Source organism: Sparus aurata, chromosome 5, assembly GCF_900880675.1.
Source record: "Sparus aurata chromosome 5, fSpaAur1.1, whole genome shotgun sequence".
In the NCBI taxonomy this organism is placed as follows: domain Eukaryota; kingdom Metazoa; phylum Chordata; class Actinopteri; order Spariformes; family Sparidae; genus Sparus; species Sparus aurata.
The window spans coordinates 17,033,951-17,056,525 of record NC_044191.1 but is presented as its reverse complement, the minus strand read 5'-3'; the positions used below and the strand labels follow the sequence as shown (position 1 = coordinate 17,056,525).

General features: G+C 39.9%; 2 protein-coding genes across 2 annotated transcripts in view; one reads left to right on the top strand and one right to left on the bottom strand.

Annotated features, from left to right (window-relative positions):
• prdm6 (PR domain containing 6) overlaps positions 1-4,934 on the bottom strand; it is a 105,651-nt gene extending 100,717 nt beyond the window's left edge. The window contains exons 1-2 of the mRNA XM_030418407.1: positions 4,281-4,934; positions 2,228-2,946 (exon numbers count right to left, since the gene is read on the bottom strand). Of these exons, the coding sequence (XP_030274267.1) occupies positions 2,228-2,930 (703 nt within the window). The 5' untranslated portion in view covers positions 2,931-2,946; positions 4,281-4,934. The remainder of the gene's footprint in view (positions 1-2,227; positions 2,947-4,280) is intronic.
• Positions 4,935-13,697: 8,763 nt separating this feature from the next.
• ppic (peptidylprolyl isomerase C) lies at positions 13,698-20,087 on the top strand. Its single transcript, XM_030418276.1, has 6 exons — positions 13,698-13,953; positions 15,187-15,300; positions 15,855-15,948; positions 16,305-16,372; positions 16,545-16,661; positions 17,627-20,087. Exons 1-6 carry the CDS (start codon positions 13,849-13,851, stop codon positions 17,753-17,755), a joined length of 627 nt encoding a protein of 208 aa, XP_030274136.1. The 5' UTR covers positions 13,698-13,848; the 3' UTR covers positions 17,756-20,087.
• The last annotated feature ends 2,488 nt before the right edge of the window (positions 20,088-22,575 follow it).

The following is a 22,575-nucleotide window of genomic DNA, read 5'->3' as shown; positions in this document are numbered from 1 at the left end:
TAGAAATAAGAGAATATTTAAAACAAAATCCTATTCAGAAAATAACCACAATTTATACCAATAATACCCAAAGGAACGTCTTAAATTTTAGATCAATCAGGACTCGTAAAATAGCAGCTGAAGACTTCACTCGATCCCAATGAGTATAAAAGCCCCTGAGATCTCCTTTTCAAACAAAACATTTTTTTTTTAATCATTTTATTATACCGATGCTCTGTGGAAGATAGAGCATTTATCAATATAGATAATTATTATCGGAGCAAAAAAGCAAATAAATGAAATACAATCGGGCATTAAAAAGTCAAATATTATAGAGATTGTCTCCGGAGGGTCCACTTGTCTGATAATCCGCTTTGAACGGTCCACACTGACAGACACGAGACTTCACTTTGAGCGCCACGTGCTCAGCGGGACGCCAGTGTTCGTGGTTCGAACGACGGGCCGCTGAGCTCTTGCTCCGTGTGTGTGAGAGGACTTCGTCTGTGCGTAACGGGATACTCCGACGCTACGGATCAAACGCACCTCTTCGCCCGATTGAGGAGATTTTGAACAAGACAGCGGTGTGCGTGCGTGTGTGTGTGTGTGTGTGTGTGTGTGTGTGTGTGACTTTTACGCATGACGGTGCCCTGTCGATATCTGTCCACACACCACACAGACAAACACAAACACAGACACACACACAGACACGCAGACTGAGATATAAAAGTAATGAAGGATTTTGGTGAGTTTACGCGGAATATAAGAAGTGGTTTTATGATGTTGCTGCAGGTTTAGATGTGTGTGGAAATAAGGTGTAAATAATTTACAAGTATTTAAGCAGACGACGAGGAGAGGATAAAAGACAAGAGGAGGACAAACACTCCGGTGTGTTTAATCGCCTCTGACGGGCCGTTTGATTTGTTTAACCGTCCTGAATTGAGGAAAACGCTCCTTAATACAACGAATATGTAATTAATCGATCGTTTGATTGGAAAGTAAGAGAGATTAATCATAAGTGGGAGAAAAAAGGGCAGACAGGTGTAAACCAGGATGCTTATTTCTATAAAAATCTGAATGAGGTCTGGTTAATATTAACTCTGAACTGCAGGCCTGCTGCTGCCGCTGTCGGAGGGTTTGGACCCTGGCCAGGCTGCTGACCTTTGACCTCTGACCCTCCACACCCGAACCCTCCCGCAGCTCCTACTGTCCACAGCAGCTGTCAAACACACACTGTAACAACTGACAAACAGAAATCTACTTTTAAGAGAAATTGGTTTCAAGAATAACACCCCCAGAATAATCTTCAGCTGCTTATAAACTAAATTCTGATCACTAAATAAATCACAAATTCTGAATTTCAAAGTGCTTATTACATCTTAAAGTGTTGGACATTTTCTGAACAATTTGATTTAACGTGGAAACAATGTACTTAAATTATTCATTTATGTTTTACTTTATTCTACATCACTGATTTGAAGTCATTTTTAAATGTATCATATCAGAGACATATTTTGAAAAGCACCGATAACACATATACATATCGATTAATACCAACTAACTGTATTTAGAAAATATATAAAAATGCCAAATAAACAAATAATTTTTTTTAATTTGTGAAAATGTATCAGACAAACACTCTGGAAAATAATTAGGATTTTCCTCATGATATAAACAACATTATCCTGTAATATAATAAACGATTTGAAGAGTTGAATGAAGCACACTGAAGTCACTATTTAGCACTCAACACAGTGCAGAGGGATTAAAGAAATATGATAGAAAAATGCAGCAGCAATAGTCAAATTACTGGAAAGTTACGACTGAATGTCAGATTATTACACTCACCACTGAAAAATAAAATATAGTCACGTCCGAACGCTGCAGACACTCTGAATTGATACAGAATTATAGGAATTATTATAAGATGATTTTAGGAGATTAAAACTGCAAAAAGGTCAAAAGACATCGCTGAGCATCTCACACACAATCTAATGTGCAAGTATTATATTGTACTAACGGGGTATGTGTAAACACAAATGGGGCGTCCAGGCGGCCTGGTGGTACAGTTGACTGAAATACCCCGGTTCAACTGCAGGAGTCCTTGTCATCCTTATTTTCCTCTCTTTCCTGTCACCTCTCCACTTTCCAATTTCAAAAAACGTGGCAAAACACCCTCCAAGTGAACTCCAGTGGCAGTGACAAGTCTTTGTAGAAATGTGTGTAGCTGTGTGAGTGTGTGTGTACGTACGGTTGTTGACCTCTCCGGTGTGGTTGCTCAGAGGGATGATCTCCATCCTCTGCTGTCCGTACAGGTAGTAGTCCAGCTCCTCCGACGTCAGCTTGAACCGGCCCGTCGCTCCTTTGCCGCCATCCTCCAGCCCTCCGCTGATGCTGCTCTTCACGCTGGACGACACCACGCTGACCCCCCCACAGTTCTGCTCTTTCGCCTGATGGAGAAGCCCCATCACTGGGTTGTGACCCTGCTGGTTCTCCGGGGGGACCACCACCACCATGTCTCCCCCTCCTCCTCCTCCTGGTCCTCCTCCTCCTCCTCCAGGTCCTCCAGGCCCAGCACATACTGGGGCCAACGCCTGCCCGAAGAGTGCTATCTGCTGGGGGACGGGCAGCTGGGAGATCCCTGCCGAGGTGGTGATGGAGATGGAGGAGGATGGGGTGAGAGCTGCTGCCGCCGCTGCTGCTGCTGCTGAAGAAGATGCTGAAGAGGAGGATGTAGAAGAAGAGGAGGTGCAGTGTGTGGAGGCCAGGAGGTGGCTGTGCAGCCGGGATGGGCGCAGGCTGTCCATGGGGATGGAGAGGCGGTCAGGTGGAGGCGGCGGTGGGGCCAGAGGAGCCTTAAGCTGCGCCTGAGGGAAGAGCTGCTGCCAGTGCTGCAGGTAGGACGGGTCCACCTTCAGGAAGGCCGAGCCGCTCGGGTCGCCCGGCTTCAGCATGGCTACCCGCAGGCTGCTGGGTGGAGAGATCAGAGAGGGTGAGGCGTTAACCATCAACATCAAAACACACACAGAGGTCAGAGCACAGTGTACGGGAGACACAGAGGGTCAAATCTGTTCACTTGATTTCTATTACAGGGAGGTAAACCCAAACACAAGATAAACACAATCAGCCTGTCACCTGTCAACCTGTTCTTTTTGGTTTTTTTTCCCCCATTAACGTGTTTCCACTGAAAAAAGCCTTTTGTTGCTTTACCCTGAATCACAGGTGTGTCTGTGTTTAAATGTACATGTACACACACAGGATGTTTAACCTCCTCCAGCTAGTTACGTCCACATTTTCCTCAATCTGATGATGTTACTTAAAATGTTCAATTTAAGATTTTGGATTACATTAAAATATAAATCCTTACGAATATTTAAAACATGTCAAACTCTTAAAAACATGTAGGCGTAGAGTGGAGCTAAAAAACAAAGTATTCAAAATTGAATATACACCAAAGCCCAAAAATAAAGTACATCCACTTTTTAAAATCTTCATATTTAAAGTGATAATTTGTTTTTTGGCCTGATTATTTTTTTTCTTTATCTTGTTGAATTTACATTTTACACATTAAGCTGGGTCTGATTCCACCTGGTTTCCCTTCTGTCAGTCAGCTTGCCTTAATATTTCAGGCTTTAAACTGGGCTTAAGATACAAATTAGACAGATTAACCCTGCTTTAAATTTACATCTGCTTTATCAAATAAATACAAATAAGAGAGTGAGACGCTCATCAGCTGGCACTGAGCTGATGATCCTGATCAGTTTATTCATCTTCATTGTTTCAGCCTGCAGGATTTCACTGATGTTTCTTGAGAAAATACAGATGTTATCCTGCAAAAAAAAAAGTTGAGCATCAACTTCTCAGTGTCCTTCTGTTAAAGAGAAATATTCAGATAGTTTGAGGATTTGATCAACGTGCTGTAAAAGATGAGTTTAACATCGACACAGGTCGCTTTTCTTCTGGATGAACTCATACCGCAGAGTAACCCGATTATGTCTTTAAAAGCACTAGAAAAGGTACATTTCAAGAATTTAAAGTATCGGAGTCCCAAACTCCAGCCATTAATGGAATATATGTTCAGAAAACGTATCATCTCGTGCGTTTTCAGCCTCATTATCTGAAAGCTGAAACTTGAAAACTGAGAAAGTGTAGGCTATTAAAAAACCCCGAAGTGGTTTAATTCAGTTTTTCCTCGTCATCCTTTTAAAATGAGCAGTAAAGTCAACAAAAAGAGTGGTTAGGCGCTTTTTCTCAGACAATAAATGTGTATAAACTGTACAGCCAATAAAACAGTGTGAACTGACTTCAGCCTGGCTGACCCTCCGCTTCAGCCCTGCTCTGCTCCGCTGTCTCGGTCACGGATGGATGTTTCAGCGCGGATATTTACGCACGCCAAGCGCAAAAAAACGCACCGAATAAAAGCAATAAAAACTGCGTGCGAACACTCAGGCACACTTTAACTTAGTTTACGATGTAAACCGGGCGGTGAGTAAAAGTTTCATCAGAATTAATAGATAGGTCCGGTTAAGTCCAGCAAGATCGGCGGTCCGGCGTGCTGTCCGTGGCCGACCAGAGGCAGCGCTCCGCGGGTAGAGACTCTTCGACGCTCCGCTGTGTTCTCCCAGAGTTTCCTGGGATGTTGTTTTCTTTCTTTGTTTTCTTTTCGTTTTTTTTTCTTTTGTTAATGTGGAAGTTGAGGCTTACTGCTGTCAGAGTGTGTTAGGCGGCTCCTTGTCGCTGATTTCCGGACAGCGGTGGAAGGTTTGTCCCTCCTCCAGGCTGCGGTAAACCATCGAGGGGAGTCAGGACAGTCCGCTGCGTCCTGCGCGTCTCCGGAGCCAAAACTACCGGAGCGGTTGCAGCTCGAGCCTCTCTCTCTCTCTCTCTCTCTCTCTCACTCTCTCTTTCTCTCTCTCTCTCTTGCATTCACTGCTCTCACCCCTCCCTTCTCTCCCTTATCTTCCGTTGTCTCTCTCTAATTCACGCGTATTATTCCTCCCTGTCTCTTTCTTCACACTCTCACACTTTCCTTTCTGCTCTGCTTTCTTTTCTCCATCCTCATCCCAAAACTCTCACTCTCTCTCTCTCTCTCTCTCTCTCTCTCTCTCTGTCTTTTTTCTGGTTTTCCCTCTCTCTGTGTTGGCTTTTTTGTTTCTCTCCATCACTCTCTTCTGGTTCTCCAGATTCAGCTAAGCTCAATTCAAATTATCTTTATTGACACTAATATGTACATATGGTTCAGAGCAACAGGCTCCATGTAAATCTGCTCCGTGTGTGTGTGTGTGTGTGTGTGTGTCTGTCTGTCTGTTGACTCATCTGCCATTAGTTGCAAATGAACACTGGGTCTGTCACGGTTATCTTTAGGTTTAGGCTGTTGTAAATATCTTATTTTATTTTGAAAGTCTTTTTTCGTGTATATATATCACAGTTAAAACAATTACTGCTCATATGAGACATAAACAATTGTTTTGTCTTTTGAGCTGGTCAACTCGTCAATAGAGACGTGGCAGATTGCATGTTGGAATCCCGAGCAATCGGAGCTTGTGGTCTTTCACAACCTGTAAGGAGGTGATGGGTAGGGTGGGAGGTAAGGAATGACCACGGAATCGGCCTATTTGATGTTGTTGGGTTGGTGTTGTTCCTGGAACATCGTAATTCATGTAGCTCCAGGGCTACAAAGCGGGACCAGTCCACATCTGGAGCAAGTTGTTGTGGCTGAATGGCTTAAGTGAAGTGCTCTTGCTCAGGAGAATAGGTTTTCTTATCCATATTGACAGTAACATATAGTTACTATTAACATTTTATTCACTGTTTTCTTTGCAGTTTTTAATTTAGGTTTATGCAACAAAAATACTTGGTTAGGTTCAGGCAACATAAATATTTAGTCAGCTTAAGGCAACAAAAGTGCTTGGTTAGGTTTAGGAAACAAAAGCAATTAGTTAGGTTTAGGAAACAAAAATACTTAGGTTTAGGAGACAAAAGTGCTTGGTTAGGTTTAGGAAACAAGCGCTTGGTTAGGTTTAGGAAACAAAAGTACTTGGTTAAGTTTGGGATAAAAATACTTGGTTAGGTCTGGCAATAAAAGTGCTTGGTCAAGTTTAAGTAAGAAAACTACTTGCACACAAAAAAAGATGGATGACAAAGGGACTACATCTGGGCTAGTTGCAGAACTACTGTAGCTGGTGAGCTTGGTACTAACATGCTAGGCAGCCATAAAGGGTTTTTAGGTCTCACTCTGCGCATAGACTTTACATTGTGATGACATCACAGATATGCAAATCGCTTTCTGAGGCTTGAAAATATTTTCAAACTGTAAAACCATATAGATCAAAAATGTATAATGGAAAGAGTCACAACTAACGTGTTTGCAGTTGGAGGTGTCCTGTCAACAGTTTTACAGGTTTCTTTTATGATGATGCTCTATACGGAAAATGCTTTTTGGGATGATGGGGATGTTTTAGCTGCAGTACCATAAGTGACCACCGGGCAAAATTGGAAGCAAAGCTGAGCAGCGCCCTTGTATCCAGGTCTATAATACATTCATGGACGTGAAAATTTAGACCATCTTTGTTTCCTTTACAAGCCTGTTTAATGCTGCTGGATCATGGATTTCTTTGTGACGGACTTTCGATGACAGGTCGGATTCTTATGTGTCAGTCCAAAGGATTTGACTTTACGCCCATTCTCGAGCACCATATTTGGGTGCCAGTCTCCGCCCAGCTCAAAGGGAGCAACAGTAGCTAATGTAAGTCTAGAAATGGACCCCGCAATTTAAACTTGCACAGATGTTCCACAGGGCCCCTTTAATCCTTCAGTTTTTCACATTCACTGTCAAAATCAACACATATGGAGATGCATGTTTTACTGGACAGGAAAGGTATAAGAAATTGTAATCCAAAAAGTAACTTGAAACTTAAAGTTTCAGACAAATGTAATGGAGTAAAAAGTAAAACTCCAAAATGTCTCCAAAATGTTGTAGCGTAGGAATATAAAGTTAGCAGACAATGGAAATACTGAAGTGAAATAAGTCTGTACTGAAGTACAGTTATCGAGTAACTGTACTTAGTTACTTTCCACCACTGTTCCAATGAAATAAAAAGATTTAGGCATCTGTAACTTGTAGTAGTTGTGTTAGAGTAGAGCGGGTGTCAGCAGGAGTCTCTTCTTCTCTCTATTCATTCATCTTCCAAACACGTTTTGTTGGCGCTGCAGCTAACATTATCATGAAAACATTTATTATTAGTGCTGGTCTTGTAGGTGGTCGTCCTGCTGTCAGCTCACCTCAGCTTATTTATCCCCCTCTCACTTTAGTTCAGTGTGTGTGTGTTTGTGTGTGTGGTGTGTGCAGATAAGACAGATTACAACCAAGCTCATTGTGTTATGGGTCTGCCTTGTTATCCACGACCTCGAACTTTCCCACCCGTCTACAACTCATGCACGCACACACGCGTGCGCACACACAAACACACACCCAAGCTCTTACAGACACGCACACACACACACCAGGCATGTAAGGCATACAGTACGTGTACGTATTTCAGTCATTGTAAGCTGTGGATAAGAACATCAGCTAGTATGCCTGAAAACATAAATGCATGTGTGTGAGTGTGTCTGTGAGTGTGAGTGCGTGTGTTGTTATGACTGGCGTCGCCCTGACAGGGCCCATTTGTCATCCTCGGGACCTCTGGTGGATTGATAACGAACAAAAACACAAACATAAGCGTCTGAAAATGAACTCTTGTCGGCTTAAAGCGACTTTTTCAGCGCAGAGGAATGTGGAGCAACAACAGGCCGTCTGATTGGCTGAAGAACAAGTTCAGGGTCGACGGTAGCCAGTGAGGAGTCACAGGGTTGGGAGTTCAAATCCCACCTACTCCAGCAGGTAATTTAACTCTTATTTTTTTCACCTAAAAGACAGTAAATTAGTTTAATGTTACTTTAAAATTTACTGTGAATACATTTAAAAGGTATTTCCCACTTGCACTACATATTACACTGTTATATTTTTTGTTTATATTGTATATGTATGTTTTTTTTTTTTTTTTTTTGCATATTTGTGTATAACTTTACATCATCCTTATATATTTTTCATGTTTCATGTCCTTCCTTTAGTGTGACGTTCATACACGTGGAGCGAGCTAAAACTGCATATCATTGTGCAATTCTGTATTGTGCAACAACAGTAAAGCAGAACCATGAATACATTTTTGGCATTAAAGGAAGTGGAATGGGCTCTCGGTCCACTTATACGTCTTTAGTTCCTTTTTTAGCCAATTTTATGGTCTTCATAGCTGGTTGACATTCCTTCGTTGCTCTGGCATCAAGACCTCACATCTAATCACTTCGCACTACACGTCTGCATGGCTTTAGTCATATATGGTGAAATCAACAATATCAAAGAATCTAGCTGACTGATTACTAATACATTCCGACTCCAACTGTTTATCACACGTTGAGGACAACCTGCATCCAAACTTTCAACCCAATTAAGAGACTTGAAATTGTTCTTATTCATTGTCATCTTTGTTTGTTTGTTTTTTTTTGTTTTCTTTTTCGCTTTCTTTGATGAATTTAGACATTTCATAGGCATAGGCAGCTGCATCGTATAGGATGACACATGACAATGTTGTGCTTTCTGCAAACCTCTGCGAGAGCAAACTGTCATGTGTCCCTGATTAACTTCAGTCTTTGATTTGGACCATTAAATATCAAATTCTTTAGAAATCCTTGGAGTCTCAGAGAGCAAATATGTTGATCATAAACTAACAGTCTCTCTGATGTTGACATATTAAGAAATGCATTCTTGATTATTCAGTCGGGACAAAGTGTTGGACCAACCAATCACCCACTGCCATTCCTAGAGCCATGTCTGTAGTATAGAATGGCTAAAACAAAGGATGCGTTCCTTCACGCTGCTCTTGCACTCATGACAGTTACTGAATCTGTACATTAAATTAATGTTTCGGTCCCTGCTGACCATGTCCAGAGAACGACTTCTCTGTTATAATGACAAGAATCAGAAGGTATTTTTCTGTTATATACTGTATTCTAGCCTATACAAGATATAGAGATAAGAAATAACAGAAGTAATCAGTTCATACGTTCTAAACAACAAAGATAGAAGCCAAGAAAAAACTGAAATTAAGTTTCAATTAAAAAGTCACATGCTCAAAAATCCTGGAAAGGAAAGACAACTTCTCTTTTTTTAGGGTTTATAGAACTCATTCAATTTCCAAAGTATTTATTTTACGATTTTTAAACATGTGATGCAGTTAAAGTTAAGATGTCCTGGGATTGTATGTAGAAGTGATCAGTGAACAGAGGTCATGAAGCATGAAAAAAATCATTCTGTCATCACCAGAAATTGATTACAGAAACAGGTCCATCTTCCAATGTGAATCGTTCATGTTTGAGTCGCATGAATAATTTCACGCAACATTTTAACTTCCTCTTTACAAAAAGATACAAAAATAGACTGGAGGAATGGAGAAGGGTAAAAGTATAACTTCAGCTTTTTTATATTAATTTTGACCAACATTAGCTGTTGTTGAAACGTCTTCTTACTTGCATCGATGAGAGAACTTGAAATAAAATGTTTAATATTTGCTCAACAAATTCAGATATTTGCTTGAAGTAAAATAAAATGAAACACTGATTGACTGTATTTTAATGTGGAGGTGGATTTTAATTAAACTGTTCTTATTTTTATATTTAAAGCATTTGCACACAATTCAAACAAGCAGTGGGAAAAACCTTATGTAAATAGGTGACTGAAAAATGAAATTAATTTGCTTTTTCTCACATACATCACCTTAACTCCCCACAAATCTACAGCTTTGGTCTCTAATGTTTGTTGCTGTTTTTTTAACCGCTTTTATGTATTTGTATTTATGAGCCAGCTTGTTTTAAATGCACATAAACAATTATTTTCCCACCTTACCATCATCATAATAAGTCCATAATTACAGTTCTTCCCCACATCGTGGCTGGGGATCCTCTGTTTGAGACTGAAAAGCGTAAAGAAAGAAAAGAAAAAAGGGGGAAAAAGGCGAGCAGGAGGAGAATTAGGTGTTTTCATCCATTGATTAATGGCTTTCTAAAGCAAAGCACATCGGAGGAGCCGGCCAATCAATAAATTAACTGCCCAAATTCATCATTTTCTACAACAAAAGCTAATTATTTAGACGGCTGCAGGAAAAGAAAAAACACAATATTAACAAGAGTTCATTTAGCAAAGCGGTGTATTCCTGCATGTGAGACCACTGCAGAGATTCATATTCAACATAAAGAGAAAGTTAAAATGAGATTATTAACATGATAAAAGCAGATGTTGATTGAAACTCAACTGTGCAGGTGAGGTTTGACTATTTATCCATGTTAGTAGCTCTAAAAATGTCCCGTGTTAGCGGGCATGTTACTTCAAATTGAAATAGTCCCGCAACTATTGGACAGATTATTGTGAAATTTTGATTCACACACTCTCAAGTTTCTCGCTGGGCCTAAGTACAGCCTCACAGAGCAGCTCGCATGGTGGCAGACTAGACTGTGGCTCAGCTCACAGTTTTCTGTCCTAGTAATAACCGAGCCCAACCGAAACTCGACAGACGTTCTGTTGTTTTTTACATCAAAACCCGACTCAAGACCGACATACATGTAAGCTGAAGCATTACGTAACCCTGGTTACAGCTTTTCTGTTTACCCTAGTTACTGACATTTACAGTGCAGATGTTCTACACATATATAACATTTTAAAAATCTATACATGTATTTTATATCTGTGGTTACACAACACTCAATACAGAACTTGAGTTACATCCGAACAGAAACTACTGCTGTCAACAAGTAACCCAAACCCAGACGTCATCTCTATTGTTTTAGCCGGTGGTTTTATAAATGTTGGTCATGTAGCCGTGCTCCGCTGCAGACTATTAAGTGCAACACAAAGTGGTCGTGTCGGAAGTGTTCTATCATTTGATGCTGATGGTGCACAGACACACAGCAAAGCAGTGATGACGCAGCTGCCGAAAGGTGATGATCCTTGGATGATCTCGTGCTTCACAATTTTTACGTCCGGCGTCTAAGCAGGAAGCGTTGTGTCCTTTTGTTGTTTCTGATCACGAACACCAGTAGTCTCGAGCCAACCAATCACAGAAGTATTACTCTATAGATCTGAATATTCTTTTGATTTAAATGGTTGTTAAAACAGTGGCGGCGCCTTTAAAAGGAAAACTGAAGGTTTAAAGGGTTCATTTCCACTATGTGCTAAATGAGGCCATGCTGGTTTAAATCCATGAGGGGTTAGTTAGCACATAACTGATGGTAATTCAATTAAAAGCATTGGCATGTCCCCTGTTCATTCACCTGCACACACACACACACACACACACACGCACACAAATACATGCACAGCCCCCATGTAACCTTTGTGTGTGAGCCTCTTGTGTGTGTGTGTATATATATATATATATATACATATATATATATATATATATATATATATATATATATATATATATATATATATATATATAAACACACAGGTTTAAAGCAGTGTCACTTTCATTTACATAGCAGCATGTTGTTACGGTCCTGCTTTGACATTCAATTAAAACGTTTACATTTCTGCTTAATTAATTCGGCGGATGGCGGGAAGAAAAGACGAATGGACGGGCCGCTTTGACAGGAGACCGATAACTGTGTGCGTGTGTGTGTATGTGTGTGTGCGTCCCGGCCGTGGCGTTAAGGTCACAGCAGGCTGACTATTATAATTCATCTCTATAGACATGTATTCAGCGGGGACTTATATTCTCTTTTTCAGCTTTATTTCCTGCAGCTGAAGCCGAGCTGAGCTGAGCTGAGGGGTTTTTAATGCAGTAAAGGGTTTTAAATGTGTAACACCCGTCTGTATGGACTTCATTATCCCTCTGTTTATTGTTAAAAACTAACTGCTGCAGCTGATTATTGATCTGTGCATGCTGGAAAATGCATTTGTTTGTCAATCAGGAATAAGGAAAGATCCTTTTTCCTGTTTTGAATATAGGACCAAAGCTGACATTTGTGATTTTAAATAAACGTTAGATATACAAATATATAAACATCCTAAGATGTTATCTCAGTATTAAAATTCTTCTCCAAAACTACAAAGAGCGCCCCTTTAATTTTTAAAGGTAATTCCCATAAAATTTCCTGGGAAAAAATATGTGTTGTCTAAAATAGTGACAATACTACAATCATTAAAAGTTTTGTTAGCAGTTGTTGACTTTCAAAGAAATCCAAAAATATAAAACCTGCACAAAATGTAACAATACATCTAATATAATTAACTTACTGCTTAAATGAGCAATATGTAAGAATTTTCAGTTTACAAAGAAATCAAGAAATAACTAAAATCATTAACAGAATGGAAAGAAATAAGAATTTTGACAATTTGAAGAAATCTGTGTATCGAATTACAGAAATTTCTACCTAAGTTAGCATGCTAACCTGTTAGCCCCGGCCTGTCCTGTCTGCCAATACCACTCTGAGCTCCCAGTCCTGACCGCTAACTGTAGCTGCAGTTATCTGATTACCTAAGTTAGCTGTGCAGCTAGCAGTTAACATGGCAATGTGCTGCCCTGTATTAGTTTGGGGTTTAACTTCAAAAGGTGGCCAATTCTTACATATGAAGCAGTTTTAAAACAGTTGTAACTTTGCTGAATGTAGTGTTTTTATTTTGTTTTGTAGGTCAAAGCATTGATATTTCCTGCTGTTATAAGAGTTACTAACATATGATTACATGTAATCAGTAAGAATTTTAATCAAAGTAGAACTGGAACTCCTCCAGGTGTTCTGCGGGCTGACAGGTGTGACATTCTGCTGGTTACTACAAATGATCAAACACACAGATGTTAACGCTTCTACCAGCACGAGGTGTTAAAGGTCGACACAAACACCACCGGTAACCTTTATTTATCCAGAGCTGGTTTGACTTAGACTGGAGACAAATCTGTTGTCCAGCAGGAACGTTTCGCATTTGCTCTCACGGGCCCCTCATACTTATCATGAAACCCTTCAGAGGGTCTCAATCCATTTGTTTTGAGCACAAAGCCTCTGATATACCGGACAAATCTTTTACATGTTAAATATTCAAAGTTAATGAGACGTTTCTTGGCTCTTCTCATGCAGCATTTTCTTATTATTTTCTTATTCTTTTCTTTTCATCTTCTCCCCTCTTGTTCTTTACTTCTCATCATCTCCGCTATGGAGGTTGTGTTTTCACCTGTGTCCATATGTTTTTTTTATTGGTTTGTTAGCAGGCTAACATAAAATGGGAACTGTTGAATCTTGGTGGAGGTATACACTCTATTGACTGCCGTCCTAGTTTTTTGTTTATTGCTCTTTTCATTCTCTCCTCTCCTGTCCTCATTTTTCTCCTCCTCTGTCCATGATTCCTCGCCATCTTTTCTTTACTCTCCTCTCCTTATTTGAACTCTTCCTACCTTCTCTTGTCTCTTTATTTCCTCTCCTTTCTCCTTGTCTCCTCCCCTATACTTATACTTTTATCTACTTCTTACTTATTCTTTTCTTTCTTTAATGTCACCCCTCCTCTCTCCCTCTTTTCCTCTCCTCTCCCCTCATCTCCTCTCCTCTCCTTTCCTTTCCTCTCCTCTCCTCTCCTTCTCTTCCTCTTCTCTTCCTCTCCTGTCATCAATGGGCGGGGCTCGGATCCAGTCCCGCCCACAAGGGGGAGTGGTCTGCGGCTGCAGCCGACTTTGGAGCGCTGTTTCCCGGCCAGCCTCCCAGCTGTGACTAGCTGTGATTTCTTCTTCTTCCTCTCCCCCCTCGCCGTATTTACTCCCAGCAGAGGCCTGCCGTCGCTCTCTCCGGTTGAAGATGGAGCTCCGGACGATCTTCCCCGCTCTCCTCCTCCTCTCAGCCGCCTGTCTGCAATCGGTGTCCGGCGCGGCTCCACGTAGGGGACCGAAAGTCACCGAGAAGGTGGGTGATGAGATTTTGCCGCATTTATTTGCATGAATCCAAAACTGCGTCCCTTCTCTCCCGTCGGCTTCTTGTGTGTGTGCGCACGGACCGTAGATAATTAAGGGCTCACAGGAGCCACATGCACGCGTGCGCACACAGAGAGTGACAGGCGACGTGTCCGAACAGAGCCGGAGCGGGACTGGACCGGAACATGGAAACATGCACTTATCTTACTGAAGAATAGACGCACGCACACACACACACACACACACACACACACACACACACACACACACAGCTGTACACGTGTCCATTCAGATGAGACTTAATGCGCAGTGCAGTTTGCCTGCGGGCCCATTCTCTATTAATGTAATGTACTATCCAGTCTTCACTCCCTCTTATGTTTAATTCATCACGTGGTTGATTTGAAATCATATCCAGTGATTCAGTAGCAGCCTCAAGTCGTGTGTAATGACTGAAACCCCGGTCTGTCAACACCTGCTTTTATTGTGAAAAGGTGTAACTTAAAGGGGCACTATGTCGTTTTGGAGAAGAAATTTAAACTCAGAATTTGAATTTTTACAATATTAAGAATAAAAGTAATACCATAATACAAACTCAGAAATGTTTTCCATGCCTGAATAAACAAGCCATTCTCAGCAGAAAATGAGGTCCCAGAACACTGTTTGAAGTAAAACAGTATGAAATTGTGTTTTTCTTTAAGGTCAGTTTGTCTGTTGAGTAATGAAGATCTCTCTCTTCTGAGTTAAATTCTTCCCAAAAACAAAGTGCTCGAAGGATGAGTGCTTGAAACTGTACTTTCATGAAAACTCGCTCCCTGACTGAAGAGTTGAATTTTTAAATAAAGACATAGAATGGAAATAAAAGCAGCCAACAGACTGGCCCTGATTCACGCTGCCCTTCATTTCTGTAACAGCTAGTGACAGAGAACTGAGCAAAACTGAGTTTCAGGGGATAAAATATCTATTTATGATACAGGATACTTTATTTTATAATTACGATACAGGTTTATACCACAGAGTGCACAGTATTACTTCATGAGGGTGCTGGAAGAGCTTGAAAATAAACCTTGAAAATGTTCACAAAAAATTCAACAATTCAAAAATTCAACAATTCTCTATATGTGAAGGAGTTTAAGTAGAAAAAACAATCAAGTAAAGGTTTTTGTCACTTCACACCTCTGACTGATTGACAGCCTCTCACTCTTTCTCTCTCTCTTTCTGTGTCCAGGTGTTTTTTGACATCACAGTGGCGGGTCACGAGGTCGGGCGGATCGTCATCGGCCTTTTCGGGGAGGTCGTCCCACTCACTGTCAGTAACTTTGTCTCCCTGGCAACCGGAGAGGTAGGCTGATGCTGTATACAAACACACCATCACCTCCAACAACATGTAGCTTTGACAGCTTCCTCAAATCTCCCATTTCATTTATCTCCGCTTAGAAATATTTAGTCTGTAAGTCTGTAATTCATTGGGATATATATTAAAATATTTGAAAGTACTCTTTATCATTCTCAAAAAGCAAAGTATTTAAAAGGAAAGTTTACCCTAAATTTAACAGTAGCCCTATTTTTAACTTCATATCTTTAGTCAGTGTTGCAGATGAGGTGTCATTTTATAAATAAAATATATATAAATAAAATTGTATGTTTAACATTTAAATTTAATGCATGTATATTACATGTAGTCATTCATCCAATTTTTTTACATACATTTCTGCAAGAAAACAGTTAAAATGTTGACATTCTAGGTCATCTTATCAGGGAAAGTTGTTTTTTTTTGTTAACATCAGTTAAATCTTTGTTGTTATTGAATCTCCTGTGTGCTCAGATCTTCTGCGTGTCACCTAATCCTCTTCAAATTATAATTACAGAAAGTAAGTGTCCTGTGTATCTCTGCAGAAAGGTTATGGCTACAAAGGGACGAAGTTCCACAGAGTCATCAAGGACTTCATGATCCAGGGAGGAGACTTCACAGTTGGAGATGGAACTGGAGGTGGGAATGAGACCCAACATGAAACTGCTAAAAGTTTTTCTGCAGGCTTGTACACTGAATTCAGAGAGTGAAAAGCAAACCACTACTGCAAATCCACTTCTCTAAATCCCCCTCAGTGTGTTCCAAAAACTATTTTTTTCCACCGAAACACTCCTACATGCACACCTTCTGTTAATCATGCAGAGCTGTCAAGTGCAAAAGTCTGTGTTTAAAGGCCATGCAGATCAGTTTTTACTTCACTCACACACCAAAGAGAGAACGTTTAGAAAGAAACTTAGAGATGTAAAAAAGTTTTGTATGACTTTCACAGACTTTTTCGCCACATGGAAGTGACCACATTCCTTTCTTCTATGCAGGTCATAGCATCTATGGAACAACTTTTGCAGATGAGAACTTCAAACTGAAGCATTTAGGAGCAGGCTGGGTGAGCAAACACATGTCTGTATCTCTGTTTTTTGATGTAACGCTCAGTACAAAGGAATATGTGGAACTTTTTGGAGGATCAGTTCGTCGACCAAAAACATTAATATAAAAGCAGACAAAATTGGTGATGACATGGTGCATGAAATGGAGAACTGTGTGTGTGTTCATACCAGGTGAGTATGGCGAACGCTGGTCCCGACACCAATGGATCACAGTTCTTCATCCTGGCTACCAGAGCACCGTGGCTGGATGGGAAACACGTAGTATTTGGCAAAGTCCTGGATGGAATGGTGAGTGGAACATCAGACACTTTAATAAATCTGCTGTATTTATATATCATTGTTAAAGTTTGTGGCTACATGTTGTTTGATTTTGACTATGGACTCATAGGGTATAAATTATCACACAAACCAAACGAACAGTTTATGCATACAATCCAAACTACTGAGAAGAAAAAGGCATCCACAGGAGGTATGTCTGCTTCATTGTTCTGAAAGCAGTCCAGGTAGGGAAAGGTTAGGATGGAGGAGATAAAATAAGAGTTTATAAAAAATTACGATACAAGATTCACTTGCATCATGAAGTCATTTGAAGGATATTTTACAACATTTATTTCATCACCATTCATCAATTGCAGCCTTTTTTAAGTCTAATGGTGCATTCCAGTCAAACTCCGAGATTAGTATTTCCTTGTTGGAATATCCAACCTCCGGCCTCTAAGCATTACAAGTGCATGACGCCTGGAAACGTATCTAAATATTCCATTCACTCAGCTAATACAAATACTGTTGTCTATAAATATGCCCTTAAGTGCTAGTAAAATAATAATTGTCATGGACCAGGTCTAAGTTTGTGAAGAAACATTGATTTCTAAGACTGCTGAACTTCCAATCTGCTGAGCATCCATCAATAACTAAAACAAATAGTTAGTTGAAAAGTGGAGGTTTAACAGGACGAAATATTTAAGCAGCCTGGAAGAAGAATTTAGGATTTTATATTCAATTAAACTTGTTTGTGATGTTGATCCTAACGTTAAAGAGGAGCAAAACAAAGATTTTAAAGTGCATTAGATTAAAGTGTTTATACACAACAGGACATTGTACAAGGTGGATAACTCACTCAGGACTGTGCAGCTCTGGAGGAATAAACAGTGCTGCTTGTTACAAATAATCTCTTATAATAAACCTGCTGATAAGATATCTTGTCCATCTGTAATGAGCGTATCTAACCTGTTTCTGTCTGTCTCCTTTGGCAGGCTGTGGTTCACACCATCGAGCTTCAGGACACCAACGACAGGAACCTGCCGTACACAGAGTGTGTGATCGTCAACAGTGGCAGGATCCCCGTCAAAGAGCCCTTCGTGGTGGAGGTGGAAGGCTGGTAAATGCCTCTGTTAGGAACAAAGACAGGATGTGATTATTATGTATTGGTGATCAATCAGAAGTCCAATTTGCAGTTTGCCAAATTCACTTTCTCATATTATAGTTTTTGCAAGGTAACATGCTGACACTAACATGCCTAAAACTAGGGCTTTTATAACTTTATAATTGATTCATAACAGGGCTGAAACAGTATTTATATTCATATGCCTTTATTTAAACTTACTGAGGATAATATTGGTATTGATTTTAGTATTGTTACAAAAACATTACAATTTTCAATTTTAAGGAATATAAACACATTTATTTTCTATAAAACAAAAAGGCAACACACTTGTCAGTGTTTCATTTTGTCTTTACACAAGTCAAGTTGTACAACAACATTGCCCAGAGTACAATACAGATGAAAAATTATGATTTCAATCAGGAAACATTTGATCAAAGAGTATACAAAAGTAATAATCTCAACAGGCATTCAAGGCCATTTTTCAATATTTGAATGTTTTCAATTGTCAGTGCTGTAGACACCATTTGGTTGGTACCAAAACCCTACTGAGGTTCAATAACCAGCTCTATGAGCAAGCCAGTATGGAAATGAATCATTGTATCTTGAAAGTTAACATGTTCACATGCTATGTTAGCATGTTAAAATGAGTTGTAAAATGCCAGATAATGCTAGCAAACACTAGTCAGCAACAGTCCTACGACTTTGCACAAGTCAGCTTGACTTCTGATCGATTTCTACTGCATGAAGATGAGAAATGCATAAAAAAAGAAAAAGGGAAGAGAAGAGGTATTTTTATTAAGTTATTAACAGATCATATCATACAGTGATGTCTAACAATTGCCTGTGAGGGGAGGGATGATTTTTCTATCATCTTTCTGAAAAATGACTCTGTGGCATATTTGAAACATCCACATCCACTTTAACAGTCACAATGTTTAATTCATAGTAAAGGGACACATATGCGTTGCCATATCATACTATTCTCTAAGCTCAGGTGAAAACCTAATATCTCCAAAATGACCACTTTTACAGTACTGAAAGGTTTAAAACTAATTTCAGTATTTACAATGAAGAAACTTTACAGTCCGGACTCACAAACATACAACTTTTCTCCACTAGCGTTTGTAAATGTTATTTTTGTTGGTGCCGCTGTCGCAAAGACAACCCTGTCAATTCCACTTTCCTGGTATTAGCAACTACCAGCAACAAAGGATAAACACGCCAGTTTATCCGCTCAATTAGTCTATAATCGACATGATCTTCTTGGGAGACTTCAAGCCCAGTGGCAGACATATTTGCAATGGGAAAACAAAGTTTATACGAAACCAAGGAATATGAACTACTTCGCAATCATATGGTAAAGCAAAGGTTGATTCATTGATCCATTTACATGGTGTTGATTTGTGACGTACTCCTTGTAGAAGTACCTCCTCTATACATAATAAAAATACCAAAACTACAGAGATATTAGGTTTTCAGCTCACAGTGACATTGTATTCAGAGAGGCGTGGTGTCAGTTTGATATCCTGTGTTCAGTATTTATCAGGTTCACTGCGGTTCATGCTAACGGTTTTATACGTTAGCATAGTTGCATATTTAGTGGATGGTGCCAGTTAGCTTCACTAAAGCTAAATAATGAACTGTGACTCTAACATGACATATATCATGGAAACTTGCACTTGAACAACGATGTAGCTCCTCGTTCAGTCTCTTATTGCCAAATCATTCCTTATTTGCCAAATGTGCTCGCACTTTCTATGCATCTAATCAGTACTCCAGTATCTGTTCATAGACATATGCAAAAAAAACTGCGTAGCAAGTGTCATATGCCATTGTAGCACTTTATAATGATTTGTTATCACTCCATCTCGGAAAATGAAAATTTGTGTTCACATTCTGATTACGCCGAGTATAAGTATATTTTCCTTCAGATGCGTTATGCAAAAACCACAGCACAAATTGCACAGGAGGAAAATGTTCTGTTAATACTGTTGCTGTCCTCTCAACAATGATATCAAATGTTGTGCTTTATGTTGGGACGCATGTCGTTGCTGACTGTCATCGGGTCAGTGAACTCACCTGACTGTTAATATTTAATCTTTTAAATGTTAATGTTGTGGTTTCAGTCAACCCCAAACTGTCACGGTAGCATTATAGTTATAACTGATATTCCTCACTGAAGTCGATGCAGCATTCAGAACCTCTTTAATAGCAAACATATCAGAAGTTCTGTTTTCGTGATTTGTAAAAAAAAAAAAACAGTGGAAGAAGAAGAGTGCCAACAAGTGTATTTTCTACAATAAACAATATGCTGTTGCTTAACAATCTTACGCAATGTTCAGTTTTTTTGGTTTCCTCTGATACATCTCTGGCCTATTTCTATTTTTCCATCATGTACCAGTTGCTCAGTGCAGCCCTCAGGTGATCCCCCGTCAAATCAGCCAATGCCACATAAGCATAATTGTATTTACCTGGCAGTCAGTCAGTGGTAAACACTGTATCCCACAAACACAATACACTCCACTATAATTTTATGTAATCTGCCCAGACATGGTGTTAATCACAGGGTTTTACAGATAGATTAACCTAAATTTAATCCTCACCTCTCGGTCTCCATAGCAATACAGTTTAATGAGCAATTTCTGCAGCACATGATTTACAACCTTGATTCCCAAAAAGTTGTGTAAAAAGTACAATGTAGTGCAATACAAGGACACGATATACATGTGCAAACTTTACTTACAATCTTCTGTTACTGACATAAATCTCAAACTTCGCCCACTGCAAGCCTTTGGCCTTGTTTCACCTCATGAGAAGGATTGTTTATTTAGCAAATTCTGATCGAGTTGCTGGTCTGTCTCTCAGGGATCCAAAGCTTGATGTGGTAATCTTCTAAGGGTGTGATCGCTTTGGGTAAACAGGATTGTGTTTTGGATACAGCTGATCAATTTCCATACACTGCCCCCTTAGAAACCGCAAGCCAAGCCATGATTTGAGGACAAGAGATGGCCTTCTTTGCTTAAAATAACAGTGTTGCCTCTAAACTTTCATTCACTTTCTGAAACTACAGTTTAAATGTGCATACATATGTATGGATGGCAATTTTAACCCCCTGCATTCTCCCATATGTGTTTGAGTCCCCTCTTGTGTGAGTATATGCAGGCAAATAGAGCAAAACTAGTATTTTATTCTGTTGTTTTCATGCTACTACTAAGTAAACTGGACCTATTTGGCATCATAGTCAACATCTGTTAAGGAGTGAGAGAGGGGCAGAGTCTAAGCAACTAAAACCTCCGTTCTATTCTATTCTATTCCCTGAGCTCTCTGCACTCACCTACGTATACTGTGTTTCATACAGTTAAACTCACAAGTTAACCATCTACATATGTCTTGGTGGTATGAAATAGTGATTTAATTGTGACTCATTAAGGCAACCGGAAATGGGATAGAAATCACAACCAGGGTACTATAGCACGTAAACCACTCGTGGTGCAAAAGCTTTGTTTTTGAGGTGAGAAAAATGGCTGCCCAGTGAAGATGTAGGGAATGGAGGGAAACATACCCTATGCATCTCTAAATTCTACCAGCTTTAAGGTGAAAATAGATTTTAATATACATGATTCACGATATTCAGCATAAAGATAATGTTAGTAGTCTAAGTGCAGCCACAAATCATTACTCACATTCAATGAGCTGTAAACATGAACATGAAGTGTATTTATGTCCGTAAAACACGAGAACAGAAGCTCTTCCTCCAAAACATTTCCAGTGAAGATCAGAACCACAACCTGACTAAACCGCAGACGTGAAACCCGTCTGGACACTCTTTTCATGCTCCGTTTCACAACTCGAACTTTGTCCTGAATAATGCAGAGACCCTCTTCCATCCCTCATTTGAACCAGCTGCGGGTCTGCAGGCCGCTGTTTGAGAAGCACCGGCGTTAAACGGTGTAATTATCGTCGGTAAAAGGTGAAGCTGCAGAGGAAGGCCGAGAGCTGACAGCTGATCTCTCAGCGCTGACACAAAACTGCTGCTAATGAGAACTACAGCGGGTGATTTGTTTTCCCCTGTTCTACAACACACACACATACAGACACAGACACACAGACACACACAGACACACACACTCACACAGATACAAACAGATAAACAGATACACTCACACACACACACACACACACACACACACAGGGGAGGAAAACATCTCTGAACACAAAGGTCAGAGCGGAGCAGAAATCTCTGGAGGAAGACAGGAAGTCGACAGAAAAAAGTGAAATAAATCACAGTTGTCCGCTCGACGCGCTCGCTCCAGTGAAAAGTCAGATCTCCACAAATTAAGAAAATAATCCAGATTTTTGCTTCCGGCTCCTCTATCTTTTACAACAGCTAGAGGAGGCCGAGGTTCTGGAGGAGTTTCAGAGAGGCCGTTTTGCAGTTCATCTTTGTCTTTTCTCCGAAAAATGTTATATAGATTTGGGTGGACTGGGGAATTTGCGTTGATTTTGAATCTTTGAATTTGGGTCATTTTTTCTTAGCACCCCAGCAACCATCTTGCGGAAGCTAACGTGAGTCCTCATAAATAAGGACAGACAGAGATGGTGGAGGGAGAATCAGAGACGGGAGAGACACATGCAACAAAATAATTATGCTGGTCCATACAGGTTTTTAAAGTTTCTGTCGACGTCCAATATTATCAAAGCCACCAACACTAATTATTAAAGATATAAAGAATTTAATATATAATTAGTGATGACTACAAAAAAACATTTTTTATCTGTAAAATCTGTTTGTGTTGAATCAATAGTTTTTATTTTGTC